The sequence below is a fragment of the Drosophila hydei genome, unplaced genomic scaffold (genome assembly GCF_003285905.1).
Source record: "Drosophila hydei strain 15085-1641.00,03,60 unplaced genomic scaffold, DhydRS2 tig00000001-arrow-pilon, whole genome shotgun sequence".
In the NCBI taxonomy this organism is placed as follows: Eukaryota; Metazoa; Arthropoda; class Insecta; order Diptera; family Drosophilidae; genus Drosophila; species Drosophila hydei.
The window spans coordinates 3,567,960-3,588,099 of record NW_022045643.1 but is presented as its reverse complement, the minus strand read 5'-3'; the positions used below and the strand labels follow the sequence as shown (position 1 = coordinate 3,588,099).

The following is a 20,140-nucleotide window of genomic DNA, read 5'->3' as shown; positions in this document are numbered from 1 at the left end:
TTGGCTGTAAATGCATATGCCAAATTCTTAAAGCTAGACGTATAAAGAAAGTGCGAAAGTGCGAAACTTTATCCAATGTCCAGGGTATCTGCTGGTCAAGCCCTGTAACTTTCAAGCTATTTCTTATATAGTTTTTATGCATTTGCATGCCTTAGGCGTAATGCAAATGACTTTTCGTAAAGATGCAGCGCCCATAAGCAGATGCAGATGCAGATGCAGATGCAGTTGAGACGGATGTGCATTATAAGCAAACAAAAACCTGATCATAATTTGAGTGAGACTTTTACAGTTAGTTGCATTTGACCAATTCAAAAGTTAAGGCCTAGCTGGGCTGGGTGAAAGTGACAAAAGTTATAAAAAAGAGATAAAGATAAAGAAATAATAAAAATAACTGAGTGAATGAGCTGAATGCAAATGCCAAGCTGCAGCCTAATGTCTGCCCAATGACTGATACCATTATTGTTCATCATTCCAGGCACAAGAATGGGCGATTAGACACGCATTGGCTAATGAAACAATCAATGGCAAGATAAGCTCGCTTTGTGCAACCGAATGAATGCGGAAAAAGAGCCGAGATAAATGCAAATTATTCAACATGATAATACAAATAATACCTATACACACAGATTTATATATATATGTACACATATAGAAATTTCAATAAATTAAATCAAGCATAATTTATTGATATTAATGCAAAGAAGCTGCTGCGACAAATCTCAAGCTCTTAAGTTGACTTAAAAAAATTCTCATTAAAAATTGTGAAAGTTTACTTTTCTTTTTCTTTACGGCCTTTTGCTTTGCTTTTTGCTTCTTCTTTCTTTTGTTTTATTTGACTAATACGGCGACTGGCTAATGAACTGTCCCGCTAAAGATTTAGTGCTGAAGAAACTAAAAATGAACTCAGTTCATTTTCCAAATGATACAGAAGGAAGAAAGTCAGATAAAGTTGTAAAAACTAATTGAAATTGATTATAGATTGCATTTTTAAAACAATTTCTCCAATTTATGCTTAGTTATGTTAATAGTTAACAGTAACAGTAGCTCTTTGTAGGAAAATGTTTGCTATGGAATGAATATATGAAATCCTTTTTATTTTTGGTCTTTTAGATTTCGACGTAACTGGCTCTTTATGTGGACTCGATACAATATTATTGTTAAGACTGTAATAAGTCTGTTAACTGATTTTACAATATGGCCAAAAAAAGCATATGGAGTGTTTGGCTATATTTTATTTGTATGATATAAGATTTTATATTCCGGAAGTTGATTTGTTCGTAAGCCTAGTTGATTGTATCTATGTAATAGGCTTTACTAACTTGTATTGCAAATTCACATTGAATTCTCTTTTATTTATTTATCATATTTTAACCGTTAAATCGCACTTTACGTCACACTTCACTCACAACCCAACCAGGACCTTCGACTGAAAATTATTTGTTGTCTAATATATTCAAAGAAGCTTGCATTTGTTTTTGCTTACGTTGGTTGCCCCGACAACCAATCCACATTGAATGCAACCACCAACAATCACTCGACAGACTAAAAAGAACTTGCCTCTGTCGGACGTTGGCAACCCCTAAAAAAGACGACGGAAATTCAACCCTAAATCGTCAATGCCATACATTGGGGCTGGTCAACACGGCGTATGATTTACACCACATTGAATTAGCGTAAACAAATATCAAAAGTTAAGGGCGACTGGCTCAACGGTCGATAGTTTTCATTATTGCCCACTGCGGCTCCCTTTGTGCGCTTCGGAATTGGTGAAGTATCTTTCTTTGTATATGTATTACGCGTCTCTGTTTTCACTATATATTCATTCGTCTTATGTCTGCCATTTCGCCTTGCTCCAAGCAAATTCAATTAACAAAATTATACTTCGCCTCACACATAGGAATATTCTTTAAAGATAACGTAGGTTATATGGTATATTAGTACAGATATTGCATTTATTAGCTATAACTCCTATGATCTCTGAGTTCCATTAGTCAGCTCTTCTATATCTTTGAGTTTTTAGAGATACAATACACCAAAGTTCCGTCTCTTTAGTCTCTGACTTCAATGACACTCTATACATTATACCACTATATTATAAGATGGCCTCTTGGCACTTTTATGATACACTTAATAGTTTCATATTTATAATAAATCTCTATACATACCTAATTTCATAAGTGTAGCTCTTGTAATTTCAAAGTTCGTTGGGTACTCAGTGAAGGACACACGGTAATTATATATATTTTCTGCTCTAAAGATAAACCCAATATAAAATTTCTTGCGCAAAACCGCAATCCAAATTTATAAACATCAACACAAATAATATGTTCATAAAAGTATAGGTATATATATCGAACATATAATACCTAAAAGAACTGATAAAGCTGTCGATTACTCATATACGGTTTCTTTCTGTCGACACACATATATCGACAAATATGTACGTATTATTGACTATACCTATATAAACTAATTAGTCACATTTGTAATATGTACCCAGATACGCTTTTGGCTAATGCCAATGCATCTTTCGTGTAGTTGAAGTTTTTGGTATCTATTTATAGTGCATATGTGTGTGTATGTCCGTATGTACTAAATAGTTAACTGCATTCCAAGCATTTTACACAAACTCAGAAAGAACCGCAACAAAAGCCAGTCGGTGGAGCGGCGGCTGCGCAGGGGGCGTGGTGGGCGCTGAAGGCAGTCTTAGAGACCGCATAAGGCACAGAGGCGTGTAATTAGCGTGCAGCATTGGCAAACTGAACTTAATGTTGCTTGTAAAAAACCTTACCTAGGGTATTATGAATTTGTTAATAAATAACATATAAGAGAAGACATCTCTTTAAACTTAGTATATTTAGAAATATAATTATATGACTTAGAGCGTTGTATACAAACATAAGTAAATATTTAACAATTAGTCAAAAATTTAGTTATTTCAGCAAATAAGTTTTTGTTTTTTTTATTGTTCTTCAAGCTTACTTAATCAGTGCTTCGTATATAAAAGAAAACCAGTATATTATATATAATACAATGATCTAATACATATAAGACAAATAGGTGTCAATAAAAAGTGTTCCGTATAAATTCTAAATCAAGCGTATTCAATGGTCGTTAAGTATCTTTTTTTTTATTCTTTTTTGTTGTCTTTCTCTCTCGTTGCTAACACAACGGTCGCTGCCTCTGCTTTAGCCACTGCCGCCTAACAGTTAGATGAACGCTGAGCTCAGCTGAGCTGTAGGCACAACACGGCCAGCGTTAGCCATAGGCCAGGCAGAGGTCAGTATCAGAGGCCAAACGCACAAGAAGACGACAAAAAAAGTCACAGCTAAGCTGTTTACAGTTAAAGAATAGCAAGAAAAAATAACACCAAAATGCAAAAGTCTCATTTCATTTAATTACCATTAAGTCAGGCCACAGCTATACAAGCCGAGGAAGAAGCAGCAGCTGCTGTAGCTGAAGCTGCCATATATAATCCACAACTAGGTAGAAAGAAGACAAAACATATAGCGCAAAAAAAAACACTTTGCAGGCGCTCAAATTGACAGGCTTGGCAGACCCCGCACACATGCACACACACACACGCGAGCACAGCCTGTTCTTGGTGAAATTTTTAGTGCAGAAGCCGTTGGTGTTGTTGTAACTATTTTTATGTGTGGGCTTTTGTGGCCAAGTTGTTTGGCTAGATTCTTGGATCAATTTGATTTTGTGGGCGTTTCACTTTTGCCAGCCACTTTCATTTCACCTTACACACACATATTCACTTTGTGTGCCAAATTTTGATTACATCGATTATTGCACATCATATTCAATAGCGAAGACAAACATTAAGCACAAATAAACAGTTTAATATGCGCGCGCAGCTCTCGACAGCGAACACACACATAAACACGACATACCAAGACTAAAGACAGGGGAAAAAGACAACCGCACAGACCGACGACCGCAGAGCAACTGAATGTCGAAGCTGCTGCTGCTGTTGTCGCTGTGGCGCTGGGCAGCGTCGCGAGCAGAGCACAGCCAACTTCGCTGCAAAGAGAGCACGACCAACTTCACTGTGAGCGTCGCTGAAACGTCGCGACGTCTGCGCTTGCGTCGTTGCGCATTCCTTTGTGCATTAGCTGCATTTTGTTCTGATTCTTATGCTTTTCTTCTCTGCGCTGACTGCGCAGCATTTCTCCGCAAGTATGCGACGCCGCCTCAAACCCCTTTTCATCTGCCCACATGGCGGATGCAACTGGCATGTTGCACTGCTGCTTAAACAGCGCTTGTTCTTTGTGGCAATTGGTGATGTTGCGTTCATTGGCATTTGCCTTGTAGGCATAAGCGTTTTAATTAACTTAACAAATTTTAATTAAGTCGCTGGGCACTCTAATTGATTTAAAGCTGCTGCCATCTCCAGCTCCACACCTCTGTGGAATGTGTCTGCACAATTGGCGCAAATCCCATTAGAGACGCGCACGGAAACAAGTTTTGGTTTTGTGTTGTGACGAAAGCCAAACATCAAAAAACACACACACAAACATAGCCAAATGCTGAAGAGCGCGCTAAAGACCCGACAAAAACAAATAAGAAAAATATACAAAAAAAAAATCGAATACCCGTTCGACTTGCAAGTTCTTACCAAGTTCAACGGACAGCTGCACAAAGCAAACGACACAAAAAACAAAAACGCAAGCAAACGCAAAAGCAATATAACGTTTATTGCTTTTGCTTTTTGTGTGTTTCTTGTGTGCGAGCGAGACGCAACACGAGCCCACATGTCTTAGGGTGACCATGCCGAGCTGTTAAAACTATTATGGTGGCCAAAATATTGGAATGCGTTTAACAGGCGCGTACCAAACATCGCCGGGCATCAAACTAGGCCCCTCAAAAAGCGCAGACAATGCCAAATAAAAAAAAGTACTGTGCGAACATTTCGCAAAGCTTCAAACAGCGACAGCGACCCGCAAACCTGGTTTTCATTTTCATTTTCATTCAATTCAAACAGACAGCAAAAACAGCAGCCTAGAGGAGGCGCAGGCGGGCGTGGCATGTGGGGCACAGCATGTGGCAAGAAATAACGACAAGAGTACGGCTAGCATTGCATTTGCCACACACTTGTTGCACACTCGTCGCCAGCCCCTTGGCCACGCCTCCTCACTAATTTGCATTTGTGCGCCACATCTGTTCCACGCCTCACACGCCCATCCGCCCATTCGACTGCCACATGCGCCGCACAGCCAATTCATCATTTGCAGCAAGAGCAGAAAAAAAACATTCAAATGGAGCTTTAATTATTGCCATCTTTTTTTTCGGACTTGCGAAATTCGACGTGAACTTTTCTACTATCAAAACAGAAAAAAACATCTCCATTTAGGTATTTAATGGATCATAAGTATGCTATATATAGATATAATTAGATATAAATCATATATCAAAAGTTTCACCTGAAAAGAAATACTAAAATCTCGTTTCTTATTTATATTTAAAACATAAATTCTAATTGGATATGAAATGGACTAATTTAATAAAAGCCCTTTTCAAATCAAACTTTCTAATTGGATTGGGGTATGTGATAACTAATTGCAATTGGCGAGCTTTCAAACTTAATTTCCAATTGGACGATATTAAGTGATATGTAATTAATGAGTTTTCAAAACTGAATTTCTAATTGGCCTAGTTAATCAATGATTCTATTTTAAAATAAAATTTATAATTGAATTTTTAATTGGATTAGTTAGCTAGCTGTACTATTCACATTTGTCGTCTAATTTCGGAGTCTTTCAGATCTGCCCAACCGCGCAGGTGCAATATACGTCAGACCTTTCAGCTGCGTTGAGAGAAACAACTTTCCACATGTCGCATGGAACTAGTGAGCGTAGCATCAGCGGGTATACGCGATTGTGACAGCATTTTGTGGACTTTATATGAGGTAAAGCTAACACTAGTCCGAATTAGTTTCATTCCCAAATCAGTGGCATGCATCAAACCAACATACCCCAGCTACTACTATGTGCTTAGGGTATCTGAGTAGAAATTGAAATATGAAATCTAAAATTTGATATGGCAAATTTTCACCTGTGGCTGAGTTCTAAGCGCGCGACCTTGTCTCTGGTGGGGTGGGGGCTGGGGCTCTACCTAATTTAAACGTGATTTGTGTCCAATTCGAAGCGAGAGACTGTGTGCCACGTACTGAGCGCGATCAACGGCCAATGATTCGTGATTAATCAGTTAACTGAAACCAAATCGCAAAAGGAAGACGAAGAAGAAGCAGAAGAAAGTTGATAGAAAATCAGCTAGAGAACGCGTGGAGCACATAAATTATAAACTATATAAGCGGCATGAGTCCAAGTAAAATGTACCAACTATAGAATTCGGAGTAAAATATGTCAGACATAATTCGGAGTGAAATAATTATGTAAAAGACCTAATTCGGAGCGAATTCTGCTAACATATTTGATTGTCGAAATCCAAGGGAATATTTTGATGTCATAATACATTAATTCGGAGTCAAATTTACTGATTTCTTTAGACGACTCTAAGTGAAATTCCGGAATTCGATCAAATTCGGAGTAAAAACATACGAAATATTTATGAAATTAGATACACGAGAATGTTTTGCTTGACGAGTCATAATTCGGAGTAAAAACGAGTTGTTCTGACGTTCAGACTCGTAAATGCAGCTCTATAGCAGTTGCTTCCCTAGTTGGCTCTATGCTTATCAATTTATAGGTTCGGCCTTGAGCTTTGGTTTTCCCACAAACAAGTGGATTATTAAGTTTAGAATACCTGTCTCTATCAACTCGCACTTTAGATAAGAGGACATACGTATTTATGTGGAGTGAGCTCATCTCATGACTAGTGCACGTTGAATGAACTCTCTGGGCCAGTTGAGTGGCCAGCTGAATGGCTAACAGAGTTGAGTCGCCCACCAGTTGACATCGTTTCAGAGCTGCCAAATTGTACAACATTGAACTATATAGAATGCTATACATATATATATATATATTTATTCAATGTGAAATCATTGTCGCACGACTGGCCCAAATGCCGAACGCATAACAATGAGCGCAGAAAACATCAACTTCGATGTGGAATTTCACAAAATATAAACATAAATAAATTGAGGACTGTGAAAAGGAACATAAAGACGACAGCTGATGATCATTAGAGCTGACAACTTAATTATAATAAGAGTGAGAAACGTGATGAAAGCTAAGATTGATCACTGATCAGTCGGGCAATTGATCGCGCAACAGTTCTCAATGATCAGTGGCAGAAGTTACCTATGATCAGTTATATAATTGGTCACTGATCAATAATAGAAGTGATCAGTGATCATCAGGATCACAGAATTTATTATGAAAGAATATCAGAATGGATCACTGAAACTGTTCACTGATCAGCAGCAGCTCTAGTGAAAAAAGGAGCAGCTAAAGACTTGATCGCTGATCAGAAGTGATAAGTGCTCAGTAAGAGAATTGAATCTGTCACGCTCAGAGTTCATCAAAGATCAATCGCAGAATTAATCATAATTTATTCATAGAATTGATCACTCATTTGACGCACAATTGATCACTGATCAGCTAAGCAGCTGATCAGTTTTAGTCGCTGACTTGGCAATTCGTAAAATGTCAAAAACTTGTTAAAAGTCAAAGCTATTACGTGTTCAACTACTGAAACTCACTTAGATATATGTATATATATTTATATATATATTTATATATTTATATATATATATATAAATATATATATCTGTACATTTAGTATAAAATTGCTGATGTTAACTGTATGCGAAAGCAAAGTTCATTGTCTGAGCAACTACTACAATTTGCGAGTTTGCGAATGCGAAATTAAAATTCGAGAGCGGGAAAAACAGCTGCCACGTGCGTGGCGTGGCTCGGCGTGGCTAAACTTTTCTGTGAGGCACTGTAATTGACCGGTTTGCAAACAGTTTGTCCAGCATGCAGCACTTGCCTCGCTTTCTTCGGCGTCATGATCATGATCACCATCATGATCATGAGTCACAGCCACAGGAATGCCCAGTCCAATAAAAAAAATCACAAAACCCCAACAAACTAAAGTCGAATGACGAGAAAAAACAGGTCAGCCGCTACACTCACCAAAAGAACCGCTTAAAATGCAGAAATTGGGGAATTTTTTAACATAAACTTGGAAAAAGCTAAAGTGGAAAAAGAATTGGCAGAGCTTCACAACTGAATTGCTCTTTAAAGCTGGAACTAACTGAACTTAAAGCAGGAAGAACCCTTTGACGTCTTCGAAATTGAGGAACATCGCTGAGATCTTAAGTTGAACCACATAAAGGTGTCTGACAAGGCTGCTGTCTTAGTGGAGGATCACATGTAAATATTAAAGATCGTAGCTTTAAATATGTGGATAAACAATCTACTTTCTATATACCATATACATGCATACACAGAGTTTAAAATCTCTGACTTAAAACATTTCTTTGACTTTTACTTTTTCGCTTTTGTGTACTGTAAAAGAGTAAAAATAGAAGTTAAAGAGGCTTTAAGAGACTTGCAACTAGAAACCCAAACACTCATCTTCCACTTTATGAACGAGCATAAGAAGTCTCTTCCACAACCAGTCACACTGTCTATATATACATATTCCACTACTCATGAACAGACATACATAAATGACTTATACTCATGGGTTTTTTGTCTTTAATCTTAAGTTTGGTATACCAAAACGTGCTGCTTTTGCTATTTCGCTGTGGAGCGATTGCTAAAATTGTAGACCTGCTTTTCGCGCACTTATTTGTGCAGGTCATAAAGCCTATATTCCGGCCATTTCTAGGGCGCCTTTTTGGACAGTGCATCGTTAGCATAAAGCTAATTTGAGCTTGAACTGAACGTTGAGTCAGTCAACAAAAGCTGCCAGCGCGCCCACCTCTAGACCATTTGGCATCTATGAGATACATAGATGTAGATACAACAAATTATACGAATATGTGACACCCACGCCATAGCCAAATTATATGGCAACAATAATGATTCAAGAAATCTAGTTACAGCAATTAATTGAGAGCTGTTGTTGGTGCTGCACGGCGAGAAGATACCCTGGAGCTAGAGCCAAGCACTGCTTCTCTCTTCTCTCTTCCTCTCACTCTGACTTCAGCTTAGCGAGGTGAGGAAGGTGTTAAGAAAATATATTTGACTTTGCTTAAGATATAAAATTTGAGCTTCCAATGGATACATTTGACTAAAGCTTAAAATCGATTTCTTATCGATTTCATATCAATTTCAGTTGCAGTCCTGCAGATGAGTGGAGTGAACTAACAGACAGATGGACAAGGCTAGGTAGATTCAGCTGAATTTAAATACATTCAACGCTATTGATTATCCTGCCCTCTGCCCGCATTCAAGATACCCTGTTCAGGCAGCTGCAATGGGCATGAATAGTTATGCAAAACTTGAGCTAGATAATTATCAGAAAAAGAAAAAGAAAAAGAAAAAGAAGCTGTGAACAAATTCGGGCTGTGCTCGTTCCCAAGAGACTTTCATGCCAAATGGAAATGAAAATGGAAAGTGAAGTCTTGGCAGATACCGTGTGAGTGTGTGTGTGTGCTCATACTATATCATTTGCCCGCGTAACTATATTATTATATTATTATGATCACTTGCGAGTAGCGACGGCAGGTTAGCAAATGTTTTTATTACAGAATTACATTGACATCAACAGACAAACAACATCCAAGTGGAGGCCAGTTTGCCGTTATGGATTATGTACACACATCGGACACTTGCCCATGTTTGCCATATTGCTCAGCTTGTCTTTATTTTAAATGAGACAGGAAGAAATTGTTAAATACGTAAGCAACACTGTGCTACACAATCGGGGAGAGAAACTCTATTTGGCTTATGCAATTTATCCAAATCAGTCAACCAACTGTTGACGTCTTGTTATTTGCCTCGCTCTCTTCTATGCGATTCTCAATGGGCTCAATTACAATTAACACTTTGATTGATTAACTGAAAATTGATATCTGCAAATTTTTGATTACTTATCATGATTTTCTGCCTTCCATTTCGCTCACTTTTACTTGCGCGATAGAAGTTAACTATGTAACCCTGAAAACTTTGTTGGAATTCATGAAAGTCGTTCAGACGGTCGACCTTTTATCTCTCTAGATCGATCAATCATCTCCCTCTCTGCCTCTCTTGCCTTTACCTGCTCTTGTTTCTTTCTCTTTCAGTCGTTCAGTCATCATATCGTTGCCTTCCTCTCTTTCGTCTGCTCTGTTCTTCCTCTCATTATCTGTATTTCTCTCTCCCTGCCCCTCCCCCTCCATCACTCTCCCTTCTACCCAGCCCATTGGCAACGCCTTTCTACTCGCTTCTCATTCAAGTGGTTTCCTCATCGCTGTTGCACAGTGTAATTGCAAAATGCAACTGCAACTATCGCAAGTGAACTTTTAAGCTACTTAAGACAATGACCATAAAGATATAGGCGAATGGGAAGCGCTGAATGAGTGCGAGTGAGGCATGTTAAGCAAATATCTACTGAATATAAATAAAGGCAAATAAACAAACAATTGAATAGGAAAGAGTCAACGACAAAGATTTATGTCAGCTGCAAAAGATCTTAAGTGATCTATTGCGTGTGGACACGGAGTTTAGCTTCAACTTCGAATTCGACATCGAATCTTAGCCGGCGGGCAAAACTTTCAACGCATCTCGCAGAAGTTTCAACCTTTATTTGTCTTTAGCAGCTTTCTAAAGTACGTAGATTGGCAAAGAGGGGCGTAAAAAAATCATAAAATAAAAAAAAAAAACAAACAAAAATCAATTTTCTGCCTATGTATGCGTGTCGACGTGTATGTGTGTGTCTTATGGCTCAGATTAAAGCAGAGCAAAGCTGAAAAACAAATACAACTTGCATGAATCACAGCATTTCCATTGACATTCGATATCAGAGGAAGCTAAGATATATGCATATTCATGAGTGCTTCTGTGGAAGCTAGCTGCACGATAAGAGGCAGTTTTTTATCAGTTCAATTGAAGAGTTGTAAAAATAGAAGCGAAACAGAATTTTCTTTGTTTTAAACTTATAATATTACATATTTATCTGTCTTTAATATGAATGTTTTTTTTTTATCAGCTCTTATCAATGCACTTACATTTTGACGGCTTTTCTGCAACTGTTTTTGAATAACAATATGAATAATCTAACACTTCACTGCTTTTGTGTTGCTCTGTTATATAAATGCTATTTGTATAGTGAGACTTCTTTGATACACAAATTGAGCGCGCATTATGTATTGGTGATGAAAGCGAAAAAGCTTTTTAATGCGAATTTGTATACACTTTCGCTGTGCTATTGCTGCTGCAGCAGCACTTGCCACATGCTGTGGCGCATACTTTTACTTTTGTTTTAATGGGCAACGTAGCACATCCGATCGATCATTAGCGCAGTTGCACAATTCCAATTGGTTTCAATAACAAAAGTAAACCGAACCCGTAAAACGTAGGCGAATCCGAATCCGAATCCGATTCGGAATCCCAGTTCGAATGCGACCCGTTTTTCTGCTTTATTTGCTTTCTTACGATCGCGTTCGCGGGCACAAACAGACTGAAAAGTGAGCGAGACCTAAAGCTAAAGCAGCACATGCTGCCAACGGCAGACGACGATACGAAGTTGCCAGCTGAAGCTTTAATGCCGAGGAGGTCAGAGCGCACGAAGGCACACTACAATAAAGAAATGGGCATTGAAAAGCTTGGACAGATGCCAATTAGTATGTCGATTCGTCAAAGCTTACAGGCGAAGTTCTCAGTTGCTACTGCTGCTGCGCGTCGGGAAGGTCAGTGAGTAGCAACCTATGTGCTTAAGATGTGGGCGCGAAAACAATTGCTCAACAGAAACTATTAATAACACAGCGAAGCAAATCACCATATGCTGTCGTTAAAGCTTGCAGGAGAAATTCTGCGCTGCAGCTGCACTAAAGCTCACAGCAAATTAGTGTGTATCACTGCCAGAGCTTTTCAGTGAAATTCTTTGGAGCTGATGCTAGGCATTGTTTATGCTTTAAGAACTGTGCGCATATGCTTAACACAGGGTGTTTAATGCCCAGCAAATTAGTTTGCGGCATCCATGGCATTTGCACACGAAGCTCCTCATATGATCCACATATGAGTGAATGTAATTACTTCACACAGGGTGTACTGAGTAATGCTAATAAGCAGTAACGTAGCTAGAGCTTTCAGCCGAAGTTCTTTAATGCACTGCAAAGCACTGTAACGGCAAACAACACATGCCAGCTGTTCCCATTCCCAAAAAAATCAAACTTGAATCAGTAAAGAATTCAAAACATGTTAGCACCAAAAACGTACTCTCGCATTTTTATTGCCCAAGGGGCTCGATCAGCAAAAAACAAGAAATGCTGCGCCGGACATTAGAAAGTAAACTAAAACGCTCAAAGATGTTCAATGGAATTGCTTTAATGGTTGTCTATAAAAGTCTATAGGTATGTGTGTGTGTCCATTGGCCAGTTGTTCGTTTCTGCCCACCTGTGTGAAAATTGGCCAAAAGTGAGCGTTTTACTTGCCCAATTTGTGTTGTCCAAGTTGTCAGACAGGAAGAAGATGAAGAAGAAGCAGACGATCATAGCAGAGGCTCCAGTTGATGTGAAAGTGCGGCGCACAGAGAATACAAATATACTACGAATGTAGAATGACAGTGAAAATGGAAACTGGAAAAGTGGAAATTGCACTGTGCATCATTTCTTAGGGAAAATCAAAAAGATCTAGGCGAGACAGGCAACTGGCTTTGGCCAAAAAGTTAGGCTAATTGATAAGCTGTATGACTTGTTATACTTGACAGGAAAGTTGGCTAAATAGAAGGAAGAATTTGAGAAGTCTTAAGCGTTGAATTAGTTATGTGTTTTGGAAGAAGCTGACAAGGCTTATAGAATAGGATTCTTTACAGTAAGACATCATTGTCAAAGGCGAAAGAGTGAAAAGAACAAGTATAAGTACAAGGCTCTTGAGGGGAAGATTTAACTGTGTCCAAAGGCCAAGTTTGGCAAATCTCTCTGTGAAGTATTCAGTATAAATATTATTGTAAGTCCCGTTAAGTAGTACAGCATTTATATTATAGTTAGCTCGAGGTTTTAGATAAATCATTCCAGTTTGTTTCTAATCTTTGTGTTGTAGACTAGCTGCGTAGTTCCTCGATATTTACTGCATTGTAAATCCCAGTTAAAGTCATTAATTTATGCTTAATTGTATATATATATTTTATTTTTTATCCGCTTTACACATATACTCTTCTTCTTTAACGATTGTTAGTAAATTTTTACTGTAAACATGCTACTTACGATAGTTTAGACTTTTAGCAACTTTTATCGCTGGTGCATAGTAGGGGCTTATTTATCTTTCTTTTTAGATTAGAAATATTAAAAGGTTTTATAGAGTAGAAGAGCTGATTTCGTTATTTTGACACTCACTTATACTCTCCTTTATACTCTCTCTAGCTCTCTGACTCTCTCGAGTAAAATAGTTTTTAAGTTTCTTGAATTATCACTCTACGTTCAATATCAAATATTGGTGCGACAAAATGGTGCAATATGTCATGTTATATCGTTCAATAACTTGTAGCACAAGTGGTGCAAAAAAGGTGCAGGGCAGGTAAACCCAACAAAAAATATATATTACTATTATAGGTGTATGTATGTATATGTATCGCATTTTTTTTAATACTAAGTACATTCAAAAATTGTGACAGTAAAAATACTTAAAGCATTCCCCAATTACATTCTCTGATACACTTCACACTTAGTAACTGATGCAAAATAGTCCCTGATAAACATTGTTGATCCGCCCCTCGTACAAGTCATACATATATATACATATACATATATATATAGTATATATGTTCTTTACGTTTATTAAAAACAAAATTGTATAACTTAAGCAAAAGGCAAACAAAAACACTTAGTAAGTTCTCTCTTCTCTTCTTCATAGATTTTTCTTCTTTTTTTGAGATAGTTAATTAATATATAATACAATAAAATAAATAATTAAGCATAAAAATAAAATAAAATTACATTCATTTTGAAAATGTATTTGCTTTCTCATCGTCTATATATAGATAGATATATATAGAATTGATGTGTGTGTTTGTGTGTGTTTTAACCACTAGAATTTGAATTCTTGACTTTAAAGATTGTTTTGTTTGTTGTGTGGATTTTCAGAGTTAGTTTTAATTGCTAAACTTTTAAATATTTTGTGTTCTTGCTTTTGTTTGTTTGTTTGTTTTTGCTCACTTTCATCAATTTGGCTAAACTAATATTTAAAATTTCATTACTTTCACACAATATGCACTTAACAATTTCGTCGTCAGAAAAAATCGTATCAAAGACGTTTCTATTACAAAATATATATAATCATAATTAATATTCATTTTAACTTCATCTTTAGTTAATCATCCAGCTTGATCCACATTCCAAAAGTATTTGCATGTTCCTCTTAAGTCGAAATCGCATCGTTGAGCAAGGCGTTCAGCTCCCGAATATGCTGGGCCTTCGATCCAGTTGCAGTTGAAGCGCCACAAGCACGTCCAGCATAGCTGTGGATAGTTGGGATCATAAGTATATATAGTAAAGCATATTTAACAGATATCAATCGGTGAGTACACATAACAGTTTGACCAAATTTGATTCGATTAGACTAGAACATGCACTAGACTTATGATCTTCCATATATATATAAATATATAGATAGATGATAGTTCAGTTATAAGGCTATGAAAATGAAAGAGTGTTAAGCCAGCGCAAAGTATTATAAATAATGGAATAACAAAACAATAGAGCGTAGTTCAAATCAGTGTTTCACCTTCCACAAAAGAAATAGCACAAACATAATAACAAATCCCCAAACCTTTTATTCAAATATAGATATAAATCATATAGATAAATATAGATATATATATATACATAGCCTGTAAACATAGGACCTATGAGGAATAGCTATCACAAATGAATTTTTATATAAGCCACTTTTGCTTAAATGAAGTTCAGTCTTTGGATTCCTGAAGAGTTATCTATGTAGATCTGTCTATAACTTAACGATATAGATATATAGATCTTGTATTTTGTTATGTTTATGTAGGTATGTGTGCATGTTTGTTTGCTCTGGTTATATGACACACATTTAACAAACATACAAACGTTTATGGATCAGTTAGGCTAAGGCTTGGGGGTACGTAATATCAGTAAATAGAAAACATACAAAAAATGCGCGTGCTAAGAACAGGAATAAAAGTAAAATAGAAAACATAAAGTTTGATAGTAAGTAGTTACAAATAGAGCTTGTGTTTGCTTTAGTAGAGTGGATTAGTTGTACAGTATGATGGAGTATAAGAGCAAAGGAGTATAAGAGTTGTTTTGCTTATGAATGCTATAGAAAAATAAATAGACATGCCAAATTGCGCTTGAATGAGAAACGGGAACCGCGAAACGAGAAACAAAGAAGAAACGCAAACGGGATAAAAGGGGGGAGGGATTGTGTATTAAAAACAAAATGCAGATACTTCAGTAATGTTGTGGAAGGGGTATTAAAGTTAGAATTTGGAGTTGTTCAAATTGTTTGTTGTTATATTTTGCAGATAGATAGATAGATAGTTGTAGTAGATAGATAGATAGATATCGTAGATAGTTATAGATAGGCAGGTTAAGTAGTTCAATTGACGCGCATCGAGTATGCAGTAGTATTACGAGATATCTCTGCCCTCTCACCTAATTTTACGTCCGGTTTTTGCTTTGCGCACGCCGGGGGCGGCCGCAATGCCTGCGGGCCTATTGAAATCGTGTCGTACGTTCTTTAAATCGAAATGCTTGGCGGCATTAAACTCGCCCGTAACGGTGCCCGATCCCGTTGTAACGGTATCACCTTTATCGCTGGCGAACATGCGACTTAGCCAGGGTTTCGATTTTTTGTCGGAGTTAGAATCGGATTCGGTATCGGATTCGTGATTAGTATTATCAGTGGTAGTAGTAGAAGTTGAATTGGAGAAGGTGGATTGTTCATCGCTTTGGCTGTAACAATAACACATACACAGAGAGAGAAAGAGAGAGAGAGAGAGAGAAAGGACAAGTTTTTGGTTTTTGATTTTTTCTTTTTTTTTTTACATTGAATATTACGTACATTTGCCAATTGGTACTTAAACAAACGGATAGGATATATAAGGAAATCAAGGAACAAAAATAGAACACTCTTGATCTTAAATAACATCATCAGTTAAATAAGATAAACAAAACTCGAAACTATAATACTTCGAGACAAAAAATCAAGAAATTAACAATTAAAGAAGCCATGCAAATTATAAAATATATGATACGAGATATGTGAGCGAATGTATCTGTGTATAAGAGTGTGTACATGTGTGTGTGGGTGTCTGGTTGGTATAAATCAAGCCAATGAACTAGCTCACTCATGAGTCACTTTTGTAACAGTCTATGAGTGTGTGTGTAATTGTGTTTTGTTTAAAGATCTAGGACTTAGGCTGATCGAACAGAGATAGAGAGAGAGAAAGAGAGTAAACGAAGGATCGCAGCTAAGAGGTAAAGATAGAGATACTCTGAACACGCTACGATACTTAAATGAAAATTAGTAAAAGCTGGAAAAAAAGATTAGCATAAGCGATGATAGTGCTGAGTGCGATGAGCGTGAGGAATGTTAAAAACAAATGTGATATTAAGGCAACAACTGGAAAGAGTTTTAAGTTTAAGAGAGAACCAAATCAAATTCAAAATATACCAAATAAGAGAGTGCCTCAAAGCACTTAAAGAGAGTGACTAAATGAAAAATAACCAGAGTGCATTAAGTGCAGTAGATTTAATGGTTAAATAATCGAAACCACAGAAAATCAGCGAAAGAAAAAGAAAACTGCAGAAAGCAGCTTATAAATCCACAGAGGGGAAGATAACAGACAAAGTAAGAATAAGAGTAGAGTAAAAGAGAGGGAGAGAGACAGAGTAAAGAGAGTGCAACTTGTTGTGGCATGTGGGGCGGATTTCTGTGTTTCTCTGTGTATCTAGGATAGCAACTTAAGGCTAACTACGTACCTGATATCACGGCTGTGGTTGAGAGCGGTCAGGAAACGAGGCTGCACATATGTCCAGCAGCCCTGATTCTTGTGCTCCTCCTGAGCCCAGACAAGCTCCGCGTTCTTATACAGATTGGCCTGCTCCTTGACCAGATCGAAGGGGAAGGGTGACACCTGTGATGGGAACACTCAATTTAATAAAATTCTATTTCATACAAAGCAGAAGTCAAGGACGCACCTGCTCCACACGCACAATGGCGATGTCCTTCTCCAACTGCTTCTCGGCACGCGTCTTAGTCAGGTCGTAGTAGACACGACCCGTGCAGAAGACAACCTTCTTAACGTTGCTGGCATTGTCACCAGCGGGTCCACGATCAGGTATGATGCGCAGGAACTCGCTGCCTTCGCTCATTTCGCTGAAGGGGCTCTTGGCCTCCGGATGACGCAGCAGCGACTTGGGCGTGCATAGAATCAAAGGCTTGCGGAAGGGCAAAGCGATTTGACGACGCAAGATGTGGAACAAATTCGCTGGCGTCGTGCAGTTGGCCACAATCCAGTTGATATCGTGCAATTGTCTAATGGCAAACTCATCCGACTCGGGGGGGAAGTAATCAGGATCATCGGAGCTCATCTGCAGGAAACGCTCGACGCGGCATGACGAGTGCTCGGGACCCATTCCCTCCATACCATGTGGCAACAGCATAACCAAGCCCGATTGACGCACCCATTTCGACTGACCGCTGGAGATGAACTGATCGATGATAGACTGTGCCGTATTGCTGAAATCACCGAACTGAGCCTCCCACAACACCAAAGCATTGGGATTGGTCATTGAATAACCGTGCTCGAAGCCCAACACAGCGTACTCAGACAACGAACTGTTCGATACAGAGTATGGTGCCTGATCCGGATACATATGCTGCAGCGAGTTGTAGGTGGCCTTGTCCACCAGCTGATGGTGCAGCACATGATGACGATGCGAGAAGGTGCCGCGCTCCACATCCTGGCCAGAGAGACGGACATGGATGCCCTCCTTCAGCAGCGAGCCAAAGGCCATGGCCTCGCCCAAAGCCCAATCGGCGATCTTCTCATCAACCATTGTCTTACGAGCAGCCAAAACACGCATAAGACCCCTGAATAAGGATTAAGGCACAGTTAGTATTAGATATAAGGACAAGTATGTGTAGTTGACTCACTTGTGAATAACGAATTCAGCAGCATTGGGTGGAGGCGAAGAGAAACGGTTGCCAATATGAATCAGAGTCTCCTCCTTAACACCGGTAGGTGCCACCTTCAGTGGGTCCTTGCCCTCGAAGAAGCCAGACCAGGGCGAATCCAACCAATCCTTATACTTAACGTGAGTCTCGGTCTTGGCCAGCGCAAAGGCCTCCTCGCAAATATTCTCGTACTTGGCGGCCACAGATTTGACCTCCTCGCCGGTCACAGTGCCCTCAGCAATCAGTTTATCAGCATACAGATCCAAGCAATTCTTGTGCTTGCGAATCTTCTGGTACATAAGCGGCTGCGTGAACATCGGTTCATCGATCTCGTTATGGCCGTTGCGACGATAGCCAACCAAATCAATAACACAATCCTTGTGGAATGTGGCACGCCATTCGGCAGCCACCTTGCATACATGCATCACGGCCTCCGGATCGTCAGCATTGACGTGGAAAATGGGTGCATTGACGACACGTGCAACATCCGTGCAGTAGGGTGAGGAGCGGGAGAAACGGGGATCTGTGGTGAAACCAATTTGGTTGTTGGCCACCACGTGGATAGTACCGTGCGTAGTGTAGTCAGGCAGATCTGACAAGTGCATCGTCTCATAGACAACACCTTGGCCGCAGAAGGCGGCATCGCCGTGAATGAGTATAGACATCACCTTTTTGCCCTCCTGGTCACCGCGATAGAATTGCTCGGCGCGCGTCTTGCCCTGAACAACGGGGTCAACGGCCTCCAAATGGGAAGGATTGGCCACAACAGCCAGGCGAATGTTCTTGTTTGTAACACGATTCAAACGCTCAATGTATGTACCCAAATGGTACTTCACATCACCAGAGCCCTGCAAGAATGGAGAAAGTTAAAGCCACTCTACTAAACGTTACTTTCTCTTCAAAACTTACATCATCAGCAGCTTCTAGACCAGCGAACTGAGTAAAGATTTGATTCAGTGGCTTGCGGCAGACATTTGCTAACGTGTTAAGACGGCCACGATGTGGCATGCCCATAATGACAGACTCGACGCCCAACTCGGTGGACACATCAATAATTTCTTTTAAGGCTGGAATCATAATCTCACAGCCCTCCAAGCCGAAACGTTTCTCCGACGAGTACTTCTTGGCCAAAAAGGCTTCAAAGCCAGTGGCACGTGTCAAACGGGCCAAAATCAAACGCTTCTCTTCCGGCGAGAAGTTGAGGACGCCCGGCGTCTCAAAACGTTTGCGAATCCAGTTGCACTGCTCCAAAGAGTTGATAAACATAAATTCCACACCAATTTTATTGCAATAAACATTCTCCAGACGATTCAGAATTTCCCTGAAAAAATAGGATCGTGAATAACTGGATACAAGTGGGTGTGTGCCGATTGGACTTACTTGAGTGGTAAAGACGCCTCATCCCCACCAATGAATGTGGTGCTGGGCAACTTGAACTGGCGCTCCATATCTTGTTCGCCTGTTTTTTTTGTTTTGGTGTGGAGTTTGGAATTGGGATTTATAAAGGATAATACTATTAGTAATTGTGCTTGAATTGCCAAATTTCTTTTAATGATGCGATTAGTTTTTGTAGGCGTTTTTTTGAAATTCGGAGTGTAATGATTGTATATAGTCTGTAAATTGTGATCTATATATAATGTACAGATACATGCTGATCTGTCCTATATAAATATTTACATGTTTATCAAGTTCTCTGCTTGTTCTTTGTTCTTAGGATTATATATACATATATATGTATGTGTGTATCTGAATAACACCAAGGCATGCATGACATCGTATACCTTGTAAAATATTTAGACATGAATTGCTTTTGTTTTTGTTCTGTTTCGTTTATTCACTTTCTGTCACGATTTTAGCTAACAACAATAGCG

At 38.8% G+C, this 20,140-nt stretch overlaps 2 protein-coding genes across 9 annotated transcripts in view; both read right to left on the bottom strand.

The window, feature by feature from the left end:
• Positions 1–11,474, bottom strand: part of LOC111603719 (rho guanine nucleotide exchange factor 5) — a 28,487-nt gene extending 17,013 nt beyond the window's left edge. The window contains exon 1 of one of the 2 annotated variants that reach the window (XM_023321429.2): positions 11,129–11,474. The gene's annotated coding sequence lies outside the window, so the exon portion shown is untranslated. Of the gene's footprint in view, positions 1–3,402; positions 3,935–11,128 lie in introns of those variants that run through there. The other variant, XM_023321428.2, reaches the window with a different exon arrangement.
• Positions 11,475–14,092: 2,618 nt separating this feature from the next.
• LOC111603693 (2-oxoglutarate dehydrogenase, mitochondrial) overlaps positions 14,093–20,140 on the bottom strand; it is a 12,825-nt gene continuing 6,777 nt past the window's right edge. For 4 of the 7 annotated variants that reach the window (XM_023321383.2, XM_023321382.2, XM_023321385.2 and 1 more), the window contains exons 6-12: positions 19,650–19,728; positions 19,179–19,590; positions 18,249–19,117; positions 17,291–18,185; positions 17,072–17,226; positions 15,743–16,042; positions 14,093–14,574 (exon numbers count right to left, since the gene is read on the bottom strand). In XM_023321383.2, the coding sequence (XP_023177151.1) occupies positions 14,475–14,574; positions 15,743–16,042; positions 17,072–17,226; positions 17,291–18,185; positions 18,249–19,117; positions 19,179–19,590; positions 19,650–19,728 (2,810 nt within the window). In that variant the 3' untranslated portion in view covers positions 14,093–14,474. The remainder of the gene's footprint in view (positions 14,575–15,742; positions 16,043–17,071; positions 17,227–17,290; positions 18,186–18,248; positions 19,118–19,178; positions 19,591–19,649; positions 19,729–20,140) is intronic. The other 3 variants (XM_023321388.2, XM_023321389.2, XM_023321387.2) reach the window with 2 other exon arrangements.